This window comes from Phaethon aethereus, assembly GCF_964289735.1.
Source record: "Phaethon aethereus genome assembly, chromosome: 16".
NCBI classification, from domain to species: domain Eukaryota; kingdom Metazoa; phylum Chordata; class Aves; order Phaethontiformes; family Phaethontidae; genus Phaethon; species Phaethon aethereus.
Genome location: NC_138592.1, coordinates 4243954 through 4260782, shown reverse-complemented (window position 1 = coordinate 4260782; position 16829 = coordinate 4243954). Strand labels below are relative to the sequence as shown.

The window sequence follows — 16829 nt, the reverse complement described above, 5'->3', positions numbered from 1 at the left end:
ATGTTTCAGTCAGAGATCGGAATAGTTCTGGCATTTGTACTCACCAGACTTTGTTACTGCATTTGTCTCACAGCTTTTAAACAGCAGAAAACATGTACAATGTATTTAAACAACAGCAGAGAAATTAAGGTCATGAGAACGCATCGTCAACAAAAGAAGATAAAAAAGAGCTGCTGTTTAAAAAAAAAAATTGTTGCTGCAAGACGCTTTTGAAATTCTACATACCAAATTCAGAGTCATGTTGATGATTTATTCTAATGTAGGAAAACATCATCAAGAGTGACAAGCAAGCTAGTCACTGTCTAGTCACCTGCCAGCAAATATTTCATAAAGACTAAAAAGGCTGGTACTGCCTTGCTGAGCTGACACTAATTATTTCAGTATACATGGAGCTTTGGGATTCATGTTAATTCTCAAGTCTGTCTTTAGTTCAGACTCATTCCACTGTGTAAACTCAGCAGAGCACAAATTATTTGACCATCCTTTCATAATCTGTCCCTACGCTCACTTGCCAATTATATAAACTGATCCAAATACCTGCTCTCAACGGATCCCCATTTGGGAATCACAAGCCAATTAAAAAAAAAAGGGGGGATATCCACTTTTCTGTAGCTCATGTCTAGTAGTCCTGTTCCATGTTGACATTTCTGGATGTCTTCTTTAGATAACATTGTTTTCATCGGTGTTCAGAAGAGATTCCTTTCTGGTGATAAAACCCTTTTTAGATGAAAACTCTATCAGATATGGCATATTGCATCCCATAGGAAGGATGAGTTCAACAGTACCTACTAAATCCTGAATATCCCGAAAAAGTCTCCCGCTGCACCATCATGATGCTGTTTCTTTGTTCGTTACACACTTCAGTGAGTGTTTTTAGAACAACATCTAACTATTGAACAGCGGTGTAGCGATCTCGCAGCAGCTTAGTGATGATGTTGTTGAAGGTGTATAAAACAGCATTCAGGCAAAGGCAGAACAGCAGTCACCTCGCTGGCGTGAGTTAGCGTGAGAGGGGATTTGAGAAACGTGGCTATGCGTGTCACTGAAAAAGACCGCATTTCACAGTTCTGTGAAAATTTGGTTCCGGAACGTGCTCACTTTTAATGTCTGCAGTAAAATTGCGGCATTTTTGCACAAATGCTTCCAACCATTGCAGCCAACGGATGTCTGCCCTCCACAGGTAACACAGGTCAGAGCCGTATGAGTGGCCTCCTTGCTGCAATGTCCAATTTCAGCATCCAGAAGGTCCACACGGCTTTGGAGCCACCACTCAGTTCCATGCTCTGTTTAGATTTCATATACTGTATGGTTTTGAGGTGATTGCCTGCTTCGTTGGACTTCCAGATCAAGAATTGAAATGTATTAATAGATGGATTTACATCAAACTATAAACCCCAAAGCAATGATTCCCACTGAAATCGGTGCCTACAGATAACTGCTTGCAAATGGTTGTAGGGTGTTTGAGTTTGTACAATTTCAAGTAAGACTAAAAGTGATTGTGGCTTAAAATTGCAGGAGCCTCAAAAAAAAAACTTTACTGTTTTTTTCTATGGTGTTCTTGTGTTTTGGGGTGTTGTTTTTGGGGTTTTTTTGAGAAAAATACCTGAAAGTTGTGAAATTCAGAGAACAGTGGTCCCACTGGATCTCACCTCAAATGAAGAGAATGTGGCTTACAATCCTTCTGATTTCTGAAAATTTAAACATACTCTGGTGGGAGTGCAGGTCACCATTTGGTATAAAAAGCTTGTCTTTGTTAGTTATCTTTTCTGCAGACTTTCCAGAAATAACATGGCCTGGAATCCTACAAGGCCATAAAGTATTTAAGTATTGGGATGGGTAACCTCTGAAGAGCTTCTCCATATCTCCATTTTATGGATTCATCCTTCTGTAAGGCAGAAATTTTCTAATGAACCAGACTCTCAGTCCCAACCATGGTCTCACCATTTCCGTTTTACGCCACAGCATTTTAATGTGTCCGACACCAAAGTATGCCATGGGCAGAACCCATAGTTTAAAAAAACCACAAAGGACTCAAAAGCACCCCAAATAATGAAAGTTGTTTTCTAACTGAGATGTGTTATGCCTCGCAGGCTGCGTGGGGTGATGCGTGTTTGGGATTTGTGTTCGAAACCCAGCTCTTGTAAAAAGATCGTTCCTCATGAAGCACTAAGAAGTTCAACTCAGTCACCTTTGTGGCTGTGGAGGTGACTCTCCCCCCGGTTGTGGTTTGTTTGGTTTGGTGGGGTACACCTGCAGAACCACAGACTGCAGCTTACCGTAACCCTGTTAACGCCAAGGAGCACGGTAACGTCATACTTTAAAACGGGGCGCATGGCGTAGGCTGCAAAGCAATTCTCTCCCTTTATTTGCGTTCTGGCAGATGGCATTTGCTAGAAATTTGCAGAAACTTCTTTACCCAATGTGCCGCTAAAGCTCCCTGCAGCTGGTGTAATGCAGACGATACGTACTGGGAGGCAACTTGATTTGAGAGTGACAGCTCCATATATTTGTGAAAATGAAGTGGCAGCAGAGTTGCCAGTAAAGCATATTGTGTCTTTGTGGTGCAGAAATATATCACGTTAATAACAATAATTGTCACAGTTACATGTGACCGTTTGCACGCCGGGAAGCGCTGCTGTTGGGAGAAGTCCTAAGAAGCGAGGAAGAAACTAACTGGTTTTGCTTTCTTGCTCCCAAAACAGCCAAAAGGAAGGAAGACGGTGCCCGGAGAGCTGGCGCAGCAGCAAAGCGACACTCTGCTCCCATGGCGCCAGCACCAGAGCGCTCACGGCCTGCGGCGGCAAAAGCGGGACTGGGTCATCCCACCGATCAACGTGCCAGAAAACTCCAGAGGACCCTTTCCGCAGCAGCTGGTTCGGGTAGGTTAAAAAAAGAAACAGAAATAATAATAATAATCGTGGTAATCTTGCAGCGGGTCTAGTGAAGTGGTAGGTGTGGTGCAGCTCGTGGCCTGGGAAGCCTGGCTCGAAGCACGGGCTCTCTGCTCCTCCTCCCTTGTGCAGGGGACGTTGCCTTTTACACGCTGCTGAAGCGCTTCTTTTCCAAAGCGACTTGCTCCAGTTTTCGCTCCCGCAGCCGAACGGCGGCCTAATCGGCTCCTTCCAGCCAGTCCCTCAAGAGACGCTGGCGTTGCTGCCAAGGTGGCACTTCGCCCATGCTGTCATCCAGAAAACGGCTGCAGGTGTAGAGCTGGGCTTGGTGACACCCAGCGACGAGGGGGTGCCGCATCCTTCCCTTCCATCCCAGAGCCGGAGTGCAGATGCGCGGCGGGCCTCGAGGAGGTTGGCTGCCTGCCGCCGGCGCAGATGGATGCCTCAGCCTCTGTGTGTTGCTAGTTTCTTTACAAGGATGATCTCTGAGATGAAGTTTACCCATGCCGTTTTCTGTGATGATTATTGGATGACAGGAAAATAAAAAGAAGGGGAAAAGGGCCTTTGATAGACACATTTTGTTGATATATTATTGCTGTTGATAAGTGTTAGCAAAATACAAATACATGTTGCTATTCCTCTTGCAGGTGCTGGTTTTAGTTTTTGGAGCGTTAGAAAGAGTACGTGTAAAAAAAGAATTCCCTGGCAGCCTTTTTCAAATCTTCCCTTGGAAGTAAATGGTGACAATTATAAAATTTCAGAATTTATTTTGAACAACAGTGGTGTGTCATTGGCATCCCTTCTTAGGAGTTCACCTAGTCATCTTGAAACAAATGAGGCTGGATTCAAATGAGTTGTCATCATTACCAGTTTCACACTCATTAGCTGATCCTCTTCTGTACCACGTCTGGGAGGAAAAAAGGAGCTTGCTGAGTCCTTCAGAAGTTCAGGTGAACTTTGCAATGACTCATGCAATGACTGAAGGTACGTGTTCCCAATTCACCAAGTATTGGGTGCACTTGAATTGCTGGTGTAATTTCTTTGTGCAATTAAGGAAGTATGGCAAGGAATAAAAAAGTACCAGGTGGCAAATATTTTTATTTCTGTCCTGGAAAAACAAGGAGGGAAGCCAAGGAGTCTTTGTGTGGTCAGCAGTGCTATGTATGGAGTGACCCATTAATGTGTTGTCCTACTAAGTTGAAGAAATGTCTGAAGATGAGGATAACCTGATGTGTCAACAATATCTTCCTACATCAGATTAATAATTTAGATTAATTCCTGAATTCCTGTGAAAATTTGGAGTAAGTGGAGTACTTGCAAAATGAAGTTACGTCCTCTCCCACTCCCTGATGATTTCTTTTGAGCTTTGACTAGACAGCTGGAGGACAACTTGGCACCACCTTACCACAGCAAATTTGTTGATTTATAAGGACTGAAATCTCAGCGGCACTTTTTCCCCCTACAGTCTGGAGATGAAATAGAAGGACTCAAGAATGCAAAACTCCAGTATTAATGAAAGTGACAAATAATAAATTTTATATAGGTTCAGAAGAATTGATATTCATCACTTAAAACTACCAGCAACCTTGGAAGGATAACCTAGCTGATGGAAACACAGAGCTCCCACACTGTCAGTGATGTATTCCATTGCAGTTTTTAAATACAGATGCTAGAGGAAACACTGAAAATGAAGTAAAAAAGGGAGTGGGAAAGAAAAAATGGTTTACAGAGGGCTGCTTTTTCCTTTTCACCTGACATATGGAAAGTATCGTAATGACAGGGAAGATTGTACAGAGGGTGCCGCTTGGTTAAGCGTGAGACCCTTGATGTTTTTGGCTTGGGTTGAATTTCTGCTCATCTGCAGCATCAGGCCCATTTGCTGGCCTCTGCCCATGCAGCTTGGGTGATTCCTAGCAGGAGTTACAGCTTCCCCTCTTAGACTTTGCTCTTTAGTTATCCAGAATAGGACAAATTAACATCTTCAAAGACCAACGCTATCTGATTATTTCTATCCACATAATCTTCAGATTGCCCTGGAGCATTCTGCCATCTCCTAGATCTAGGTAGCAGTTTTGATCTGATTTCCCATGCTTTTGCTCGCTGGGTGCTGAATATTTTTGTGTCCATCTGCTCACGAACTGGAGCTAGAAGTGCACATGTGAAGTTACGGCTCAGATCCCATTTGTACGGAAGGAAGTCTGTCACAGTTTTCTCCGCTAGTTTATATAAAGCATTCAAACCTAACGCCAGTTCCTGGGCGCTGAACTTTTTTTGGCCTGGAGAGCCCTGCTTGAGCTTACATTTTATAGGTATAACTAATGGAAACCAGTCCCTCCATTATGGTATCTTTGGTTCTGGTTACTTCCAAGGAGAGGAGGGGATGGCGTGAAAAATCTGAGTATTAAAAAACCAAAAAGCCCTACCAGAAGTACATTTTCATAGTACCACTTGCTGTTTGCGTTTTTATAGGTCAGACTAATTTGAAATGCATAGACAAATCTTTCGGGTTCCCTCCTACTCCTGCTTCCTATTGTGAATGTAAAAATTCCATTTTATGGAAGTTGATTAGTTACTTGTCAGTATTTTTAGCAAGGCTGTGCCTGAATGAAGTTTAAATCATAGCAAAGGTGAATGCAGCTTGATGGGAGCCACATTCCTCAAAATGCAGCCCTGCCTGGTTCAGTTGGGATCAACTATAATTCTCTGCTCATTAAGCCATTTCATTCTGATAAAATACATTAAATGAAGAAGTTTTCAGAAAAAAAGAAAAAAGGAAGACATCACAACATTATCCCTGCCAGAAAACCCCTCTGTTAATTACAAGTTTTTTTCTTTCAAAGGAACATCCGTGTCTGTTCATATGCATCAACCACACTAACTAGGAAATGTTTTTAAGAAAAATAATATGTAAAAGAATAATAATAAGAATTTCTGATTAGTTCTGGCTACTGAAAATTTTTACTTATTCCTCAGAGAGATTAAATAAACAACTGACATGTATAAGCTAAAAACAATTTTTATTGGTATAAAAAATGTTTTGCACATTTTGCTTTTGTTCTTGAGCTGAAAAAACAGGGTTTTTTAAATATCAAGTTTTACTGTTTTATGCTTATTTATTTTGCAAACATTTGTGAAAATCTTGGGTTTAATTTCCTTGTGCTTCACTTCCACCTTTGTATATTAGGAATAATATTTTCCATGCTGTGAAATATTTTACGGTAGTGAGGATAATTTCATTACTAATTGTCAGGTACTCTCATTATTATAACTATGAGGTCCATAAAAATGCCTATTAAAAATACAAAACCAATGTGAAATCCCCCTCCTTCCCCAAGCAAATGACTCATGCATGCACACTGATCAACTAAGATAATATATTAAATAGTTGCGCCCTTGCTGAGTACCATCTATTTTCTCACTGACTCATCCTTTTTAGCTACATGTGTACCTAATTCTTAATTATCTATTATCTAATTATCTATTAGCTAATCTTGTATTTCATCCTCTTCTGAACTTCAAAAACGATCTCAGTTTTGGATCCACATGCATCTCTACCTTCTTCTAATGGGAATATTGAGTCAGTTTTCACGGCTGAAGTCTTGGCCCATCTCACTGGGATGCATGAAAATAATTCATTTAGAAGACCAAAGTCCTGTGCAGGACCAGCCTTTGGTCACGGCACGCTTAGGTAGCGGGCTCTTACATCAACCACTGACATCGTGTTCACCGTTATCAGTGCCCCAAACTTCCAGCTTTATCTCCAGCACCTTTCTAGAGCTTTTATGAGGTGCCTGTCTCTAACTTGATCTGCATAGACCCTAATTCTTCCAGCGTGCCTTTGTTAAACTTGGAATTGAAAAATGTGGTATTTGCCCATTACATCTCTTACGATAAACAACTTGTTCATTCTCATTACACCAACATGAAAATCCACTGAGGATGACCGAGACGGCATCTCAGTGCTCTTACAAACTGCCTTGATTGCGTGCTACAGGCACAGCATGCGCTCTCATGTCTGAGCGCCGGTAATCTCAGGCACAAGAATACTAGAAATAATCTAATGTGTATAACAGGGAATAAGAGGGAAGGATGCATTTTATGTAAATTTAATCAGAACGTACTGAAGTGGTTTGGAAAGTTGGAGGAATATAATATACCTGAAGACTCTTGCGTTGCTTCTTAGCAGAGGTGTCGTTGATTGGTTGGGTTTCGTGCAGCATGGCGCGTGTTAATGGAGCAGGGAGCTCTTCTTGGCGCACTAGAAAACCCCGCGGTGGACTTGTGGGTGGGTTTAGCACATGTTAAGCTGTACGGTGAAATTGGATACTTGATATGAAAAAAGTTGATAGCACACAGAAGATCTCCACAGCCTATTTGTGTGCTGTAACCCATCCTGGAGCAGGAAGTAAGTGTATGAGACAGTTCTCCAGAATTCTAACATCCTGGTGTTGGAGATACACAGGAGGTATACTGAGCTGCAAAATCCCCTCTGGCTTGGACCATCAGCCCTCAATGTTGCCATTTCCTTTGCTCATCGTGACAATTTCAGCATGCACCTTTGCACTGTTTTAAATAGTTTTATTGTAGGAAATCCCTCACGCCGCCTCCGTCAACCACGTTGCTTACTGCTGTGAAATGCGCAGTTCGGAATCCATTAACTCCCAGCTGCAAGACAGGTGGCATCTGTCTGTGGTGAGAGAAGGTTTGTTGAGAAAGGGCCTTGCAAATGCTTCCCAAGGGACATCAGACCTTACTTTTCCTGAGAGATACGTGGACAGCCTTGATTACAAATAGGCCTAGATCTTTCTTGTTCTTCACGGGAGCAGGTGTTTCTTTTCTTACCAACCACACGCACCACCAAAAAAAAAATTGCTAGCTCTGGCTCTCAGTACGTCTCATCTTTGGTACCCCTGTAACCCTCACCAGCTGAAATTAAGAAATTAAGGGATTTGGTCTTTATTGTGACAGTCAGACAGAGCTAAGAAGGAGCAAGCCCAGGGGCTGGAGAGGAAGTGGGACACGGTGCACATTGTGCTGCTCTGTAGAGGCACAGCCTTTCTTTGAAAGCTGGTTAAAGGATGTAGATTGCAACAGCGCTTGGCTCTTGACTCTGATTTCACACCACAAACCAACCTGACACCAAGGAGAGAAAGATTAGCAGGAAGGTGATTCATTAAGCATTCACGTTGCCGGGTCTTGTGTCTGGTATTGATCTGTCCTCTGTGTGCGTGTTACCCAACCAGGACTCCACACACTTGGAATGAATGGAGGAAGGGAAATAGGGCACATTGCTGCTTTCTTGACACGTCCATTTGAAATTTCTTAGAAACAGGCAGTTTAAAACAGGTTCCTAAACATATACCACGCTATATATATATTGCGCAAACTCCGTTCTTTTGTTTGCCTTCTCCCTGGCGTATGAAGATGTCATTCTTATCTCCAGCATTTCACAGAAATAGAAGGCCAGATCCTGATGTAAATTTGTGCATCTCTGCCAGAGCTGGTGAGGCTACAGCAGCGTATACATTTGGGAATCTAGGTCGAAGAAAGCAGATGCCCAGTGCTTTATGGGCTTTACATGCACACGCACACGCAGCATTATGGATTGAAAAGTGCCGCTACAGCATAAATGTTCCATTTGAAATTCTCTTACAACAGCATTCAAGCCTATACTGTAATTATACATATTGTATTTCCTTGTATTCAGACCCATGGGGAATTTATATTGTCCTTGCTAAAGCCAGAGGGACTGAAGGAAAGCAGTCATTTAATGATTCAGCTGTCTTGGGCTCTATGATTTAATCAATCATATGAAAGAAATTTTTAGATTCTTTGTGTTTAGAGTTCTCTTGTCTGAGCAGAAAATGTTCCCTTTTTGAATTGCTTTAATAGCTGTATTTATGCAGCTGAAAGTTCCTTAAGAAGTGAAAGTAAAATCAAATTGCTGAGAATGCCTAGATAATTTATCGGAGAATATTCAATTAGAATATATTAATATTTTAGATTTCCATCATTAATTTAATATTCAGAGATTTAATTTAGTCGTTGAATTGCTGTAGTGCCATGCGTGGGTAGATTGTTAGGCTGAGTGCTTAAAACACCTGCCACAAATGGGTGAATCTCACTTTGATTCCCAAGAGCACAAATGCCTTTCTACTGAGATAAGTCTTGCAGCAAAAACTCAGACACTAAATCTTGCCTGTGCTCTGCATTTTTCCATAACTGCAGAATGGAATAATACAGTCTTCGAGCAGAAATAAATGCAAGAGCCTTATTTATTTAAGCATTCAAATCCAGACTGAGGGAGAATTTGGTGCCTTGTGGTTCTGAGTTTGTCGGTGTATTACAGAAGAATTTCATTTTGCCAGCCCGGCCTTGTTACTTACTCAAGGAGAACCATTGTAAATAAGGTTGGGATTTTAAGGTGATTGGCACTTTGCAGACAAATACCAAGGACTCCCATTGCCCAGTTCAGCTAAAAATACTGCCCTTGAGATTTTGCCATTTTCCCGGATGCCTTGGCAACAGTAATGAGTGGAAAAAAGCCCCACTAAATCATAGAAAAATACAAAATCATAAAATGCCATGTGATTTGGAAGTAATGAATTTCCATCAAATACAGTCTCAGTCGCATGAAAGAAGTGGAACCAATTTTTAATTTCCCACACAACATAAAAACTGAGATTCTCAGAAGCCATTGGCAGTAGTGAGACTCTGCTCCCACTCAGATTGAGAAGTATCAGCAGGAAATTTCAGAAGTCTCAAAATTCAGTGATAATATTTCTGATTTTCTTCAGGTTTAAGCACTATCTCAGGCAGTTCTGTTTTTGGTGTATTGTTTATAGTACAGGTTAAAGTCAGGTTGGGGTCCAGGTGCCATCATTACAGGATCGGTGTTTGGGCTTGGCACTTGGTGTCTCAAAGCTTACATCCACTTACGTGGCTGATTAACCTGGTACAAATCCTTGTCAGATTTGTGCTAACACATTCCTAGAAAGCAAAGGCATCGTGTAGCTCCCAATTTTGCAAGCATGAAAAACAGAGGAGTTCTGAAGAATGAAGGACAGCAAAAATCCGAAGGACAGCAAAAATCTGGGGTGCAGTGAGTCAAACCAAGAGGGTAGTGGGATAATGCACCTTTGGTCTGACCTCATGTGTGACGTTTTAAGGTGTTCTGCAGTCATTCAGCATCCCCGTGAGGCACTGGGGTGAGATGTACTAGCAAGTTTTTGTGACCGCACCACCGACTGCTACTTCGTAAAAATAAATAAATAACAATTGTAAGTTAGATCCGTACAGTCTTTGCTTAAGTATTTTTCTGTACAGGATCTGATCTTTGCCACCTGTTTGCATGAGTGAGGATTGTCTGTCCGTCACAAATAAGAAACTGAGGCAGAAAACATGAGTGCCTTTGTTCGAGACCACAGTGCTGTTGCCGTGGCCATGAGCAGCACTCTCCGGTTATCAGCGTCTGGGCCTGTCCTTGGGCTATTTGAAGAATTTCATCATGGACTTGGGTTTTATTGAGTATTCAGAAATCTCTTGTTGATGGCTATGTTCAGTCACTTCATTCCATGTCTGAGTTCAGCTGCTACAGCTGTGCCTCGGGTCTGCTAACGTACAGGCTTGTTCTTACAGTGACTCCCAGGTGCTGCCGCCGCGACCCAGGGACTGAGCAGCAGCTCCCTTTCTCTGCGGGGTCTCGGTCGATCCCTCCACCACCACCTCCATCCAGCCCTTACCTTTTAGTTCACCTCGGGAGCAGGAAATGGAGGAAGCACAGAAGGATAAGTACCCCCCGCCTTGAACTGTCATACCAGGCATACTGCAGAAGAGTTCATCAGTCACTCCAAAGAATATTTAGCTGTAATACCCCATTGCACATATTGCAACATATCATTACAGCCCCATCCTCTCCAGAAAGTGAGATAACTGTAATAGCCGCTCAGTAGGGCTGTCATTATGTGTAGAGGCAAAGACAGGAAGGCATAGTCAGAGCTAATGTACGCAGCTCATGAAAGCTATTGGAAATCTGTAAAGACGGAGCGTACACAAAAACAGTGGGTTAATTTGCTAAGAAAAAAGCTTTGGTTTTGCTCATGCCTTTTCCAAAGAAAAATAGTAATAATGAAAAAAGCTGAGACATGAACAGAGACAAAGAACTTGCAATCTGCCTCTTTGCTGTAGTAGTTCATTATTTAACACTCATCACCCACGTTAGTAATAGGTTACTGTGGGACTTGGCTTCCGTGATGAGTGGAAGCGGAGTCCTGAAGACACAGTGGCGCTGCGTGGGCGTGAGTTTGGATTTGCAGAATGATGGTGCAGATACAACCTTGACAGTTCGGCTGTTGCTGAAATTCACTGTATCAGGCTGGAATGACATAGGAAGCAAAAAACCCATCCACGCTTTCTTCTTTCCTTACTATTGCGTATATTCTTGGTAGTCTGCACCTCTGAAGAATTAAATTCAACACCCTGGAATTTCAGTTGTCAGCTTTTAAGATTTTAGAGAATTTACTCTTGGGCTAATTTTAAGCTTTCACTGCTGCAGTTAATTGTTTTATTTATAACAGCTGAGATTTTCATTGATAAAGGTGTCACCATCTAAATCCTTTCTCAGCTGCCTCTAATGCATTCTGATGAGACGTGTAAGCCATGGTTAGATGATGGGGCAGCAAAGAGTGGATGTGTAGCAGCTTACCATGGTTTCATTTCTTTGCAATTTGTTCTTTCCCATAGCTCTTGCCATATTTTTAATAACATTCATATTTGTTGCTAATTTCCTTAATTTAAAGGACATTTTTCTCCTATCCGAACTGTTAGACAACTTAAAAACAAACAAACAAAACCTTGGATTATACTAAGAGAAACATTTTGCCCAAGGCAGTTTGGGTATCTGCAGATGGTACTGAATATTTTGGCCCTTGTTCAGCAGAGATTTTAAGTACGTGCCTAAATTTGAGCCTTTAAGTAGCTCCAGTGGCTCTCCTGAATCTATTTAGTGACTGGAAACTAAGGGCACGAATAGGGCTTTACCAGATTAAGACCAAGCACTCAGCATTATGCAGTACCAACCTCTTTGACCATACCTATAGTCTTTTTTAGATTCCCAGTTGTATTTACATTTCTCTGTGTGTACTGCAAGGATAGAGAAACGACGCTTCCAGATGTACACACCCATCCAAACCTTTGCATAGGGCATGCATACATATTCCTTTTTCCCTAACATGCACCAAGCCAGAAGCCTACCCTGAAAAACCAGCTAGTAGGTCTTGGTGTAATGTTTTTGGCACTAGGTAAAGGGAGCTGACTTTCTTTTTCCCTCCATGAGTCAACAGAAACTCATCCCTAAAAATGCCATCAGCAGCTGGGCAGGGTGGGCTTGCCCTTCAAGAGGGGTGGGGGTTTGGCCCCAGGTGTAGGAGGTTTTGTCTTCCTTTCTGTGGAGAAATGAGGTGTGTTTGACTGCAGCCGACCCTGGCTGCAGGTACTCTGCAGAAAAAGCTCTGTGGGAAGAGCAGGGGCTGTTTATGCTCCATTAACAATGAGGCAGACGTGCTGGTGAAGGACTTCGAGGTGAGTGACTTTTCAGAGCGTAGCGCAGGGCTCAGCTAGAAGTGGCTGGAGGGGAAGGCGAAGGGAAGCTGCTCTGACCAAAGCTCAAGTGTCCTGTGTAAAAGAGAGCGAGCTAGCAAAAGAGTGCAGATGAGGATTTGGTGTGGTTTGTGGTAGCAAAAGAGTGCAGATGAGGATTTGGTGTGGTTTGTGGTAGCAAAAGAGTGCAGATGAGGATTTGGTGTGGTTTGTGGTAGCAAAAGAGTGCAGATGAGGATTTGGTGTGGCTTGTGGTGTTGTTTCATGTTGATAGAGGGTTGCTGAGCACGCACCCAGCCTCGTATGGCCGTGGCCAGGCGCTGTGCTGCCCGGGGTTGTGCTTCACCGCTAATCTATTCCTGGACGTCGGCGGGCAAGCAGGGAGGTAGCGGCTGGGCGATGAGGAGTCGGTGTGTGCTATTATTCCAGTAAGATCATGTTATGGAAAACCTTCACATAATCCGTATAAGGACTCCCTTCACTGCCTTAGGTCTGTGCATGGTTTCTGGGATGTGTGTATGTTTATATATGCACATATATAGGAGATATAGCTGGAAAAAAAAGTCATGCAGAGTATTCAGCCTTGTCACAACAAACTGCCTGGGTGTGCCACCCCCCTGAAAAGTTCTACTTGAGTAATTCCACTTTGGGGATCAGGTTTTGGAGGCCGGGATTAAGTCTCTATGACTCAAGTTACAAATCCCTAAAACCAAAAGTTTCTCGTGGAAATACTAACAGACCCTTATATGCTGTAGCGCTGGCAGGTGTCGCTGGGACAGTTCACCTCCCTGGCTGCTTTTTTCATTCATGATCTCCACTCGTTTTAATCAAAACGTTGCATGACCTGAGGAGGTATTTGCATCTGTACTTGGGTTTACAGTCCTTTCAGGTTGTTTTGCAGTTGACTTGTTTGTTTGTTTTGTGAGCTCTAACACTAATTTTATTGTCGTAAAAAGTGGGGCAGTTTAAGGAAGGAGATGGCCACGTGGGCTTTCTGTTTCTGTCCCAAAAATGAGAGGCACACATTGTGTTGTGAAAAGATTGGATGTAGGGACCACAGTTTGCCCCTTTAGAGGAACTGGCAATCCGTGGTCCTCCAGCAGCCCCTCTGCTAATGAGCCCCCTCTGGGGGAAGACGTAGAGCTGTGGTGCCCCCGTTACTATGGGACTACGAAAAACTCTGTGGAAATGTCCCATTTGCTGTATTTCCAAGTCACTGTGGAGAGTGTGGCAGCTCTAAGGCAGTGTTTCTGACTGCACTGTAAGCTATTTGGAGTGATTTCTGAAGTCACATCACTAAAAGGGAGCACGTTAGTAGGCAGAGGGAAAGAAATTGAGATTAAGGATGTGCACTAAAAAGTGTTGCTAGTTAATCCACAGCCCTCTGAAGGGATTTCTGTGAGTTGGAAAACAAAAATAAATGTTTGGCCAGCTTACAATTTCAATGGTGTGCTTTGCAGTGAAATGATGACACAATTTACTTACCAGTAAATGGCATTCAACTGCACCTAACAAAAAGAAATTCGAGTAGGAGAATCAGACATCATCAGAGCATAAATCTTTTACGGAAGATTATAGCAGTTACTTATTATTTGAAAGCAAAGAATTGAGAAGCAAGGTGGCAGTTTTCTTTCAGTAATGGGAAATGCACCCTCTAATGTCTCCATGGAAAAAAAGAAAATGCTGCACCAAAACATTCACATTCAGCTTGATGGCAAAAACACTATTCGTTAGCATCTGTTTTTGCAGGGAAACTCCTGTTAAGAGAGGAATTTAAATATTGGAGGAAGCATTTCCATCAACTGTCTGGGTTTACCGAATATTTTTCAGACAGTGTTATGTTTATGGTGCAGATTTTTGAATGCTAAAGGAAAAGGCAATTCAAAATTTATGAAACAGCTGCTGTGTCTTTTGAGCACCTAAGGGACAGAATGACACAACATATATGTATTTCTGAAGTCATTAAAAGAAAAAAACTTTCTGTTATTCCTTTCGAACCATAACCCATGATATCTGCAAGTATTAAAACATTTTCGTATAATTTTTTAATTAGACATGAATACAAAATTTAACATTCAGGTATAATGTGCTATTAGGAAATTAGTTCTTTTTCTTCTCTTTCTGTATCCATCCAGTTGTTAAATGTCCCCCTCCCTTCTTCTCTTTTTTAACCTCTTGTTCCTAATGAGACTTCCTCCTGCTCCCCATGACTCTTTATGTAAGCAACCTTAGCTCTTGATTAATCAGTAATTAGGGAAGGAGTCATACTGATTTCAAGTCTCTAGTATCGTACTCTCTAGCTGAAATTCAAAACTAAAATCTAAAGGAAAGCCATAATGTCAATATTATGCTGTGTCTAACCATAGGATGATGAAATCGCATCAGAGTCAGATCAGGCAATATCTATTTATATAGGCACCAATCTGTCCTGCTTGATATCGGGTGTAACATAACCATAATTCCTGCTGCTTTCCGCACACATTCCCTGTTATTGCCTGCCTTTGTCATGTTCAGCATTCAATATTTTGCCTTAAAGTTTACTACACCCTCTGTCATCTTATCTGACACGTGCTGTTTCACTTCACTTCATGTTTGCTGAGCAGTTAGGGCCTAATTCAAAGTTTAATGAGCCCTCATTAACCTCCATGAGCTTTGGATCAATCCCTTGTAGTCTAATATGGTAATAATGCCAGGGTATTATGGAGTTAAAAGCTACCATACAGTGGTCTGAGGATGAAGCCACTGCGGGCATGCGGCTTAATGGGGTATTAATTGGATAGAGGGTATTCATAAGTACTGAGCACCGAGTGTGTATATTGTTGAAAGAAGAGAGTAAATGCGGAATGGTGTGATCTTAAAGTACGGAAAGCCTGAGTTTCCCTTTGCGTCAGTCTTTACTATAACACGTTGGTCTTCACAGTAACTGTGCATCAGGCATTCGAGGAGTTAATGCAGACTGGGGAGAGTTTTCTGGCCCAGGTTAATGGGTGCTCACAATTCATCTTCTCTCTTGTAGTCCTGTTCTGAAGCTCTGCCTGCTTGGCTCCATCAAAATCACTCTTCAGGAAATGAAATATTCACAAAAAGGTGGTAGCGTTGGAAAGGATTCATCAAAAGGAGCCGCTAATTACACACAAAGGCTTTTTCCTTTTCTTTTTTCTTCTCTGGGATAAGGGGCTTTCAACACATCATTTAAGGTAACCTAAAATGCTGTGTTGTCTGAGCTCTTGAGGCAGGTAAGCCAGCTGTAAGCGAGCCATCGAGGCCGGCGCTGCATTTCTGTGGACTGCTTGGTATATTCCCTTGAGGCTGTGCAGGTAGAAGGGGATGACCCCCCGCTGGTCTTTGAACCTTCTTGGGCCTGACCAAGAGAACAAAATCTCTCGGCGAAGCTGGTGCCGGTGGCCACGTCGCCCCGTGCAGGCGCACGAAGGGCAGCGGTGCGAGGAGGTGGGTGCTGCCGGTGCTCTCTATACCAGGGACACCGGGTCCCATCTTCTCGCCGGTCTGACTTCAGCAGACTTGGTGCTGGCTTTCACGGCGCCATGGCGGGGCTGCCACTGCCCCTTGTTAGCTGTTACCACGTGTGCAGCTGATATTTTGATATATTTCGTATTTTAACATCGTCTTTTCATCAGGGACAGAGGACTAATTCCTTTCACTTATTTATCGTAGATATTCTCTGCACTTCTTGCTCTCTTTTAAAGAGCTATTCCTTTCCTTCTGTGAAGCCACAGATGTAACAAGTCCTGTCTTCCCCCATGCAGCCAAGTGCTTTTCCCTTTGGGCTGGTGACAAGTCACTTTTTCTCCATATCGCTGAGAAAAAAGAACAATCGAGTATGTAACAATTATAGAAATGTTTTTCTGGAAACTCCCAATACATGCTAGCTCCAGAAGACAAGTCCCAGTTCTATTTTATTTTTAAGCAAAAGGCTGTGTAGTGGTTGTCTCTGTACTGCATGTGCCAGCCTTCAGTTCTCAGCACCAGTTCTTGTCTGTCCTAATCCCATATGTAAACCAGGCTTGAACATACATGCGAAGAAGGACTAGGAAATTCTGCTTGATTTGGTGCTGTCCTTTTTATTGTTCGATTGATTAAGCAGCTGCTAAAATAAGCCTTCCCCTTTGAGGAGTTCTGCAATGCCCTTCTCTCCCCTCCAGAGCAATACTGTAACCTACATATCTGCCGTCCTCGTGTCTTGACATTCACAGTGCTCCCCTTAGACTTGTCTCCGGTCCTGCCGTTTCGGGTCTTACCTACTTCTGCCTACACATTTTAATTTTTGCTGTTATGTGTTCCTGGGAAGATCTCCCCATGTGTTTTCTCCATCTCGGATGG

General features: G+C 42.6%; 1 protein-coding gene across 1 annotated transcript in view; it reads left to right on the top strand.

The window, feature by feature from the left end:
- Window positions 1–16829, top strand: part of CDH4 (cadherin 4) — a 466276-nt gene that overhangs the window by 300224 nt on the left and 149223 nt on the right. The window contains exon 4 of the mRNA XM_082007298.1: window positions 2703–2879. Within this exon, the coding sequence (XP_081863424.1) occupies window positions 2703–2879 (177 nt within the window). The remainder of the gene's footprint in view (window positions 1–2702; window positions 2880–16829) is intronic.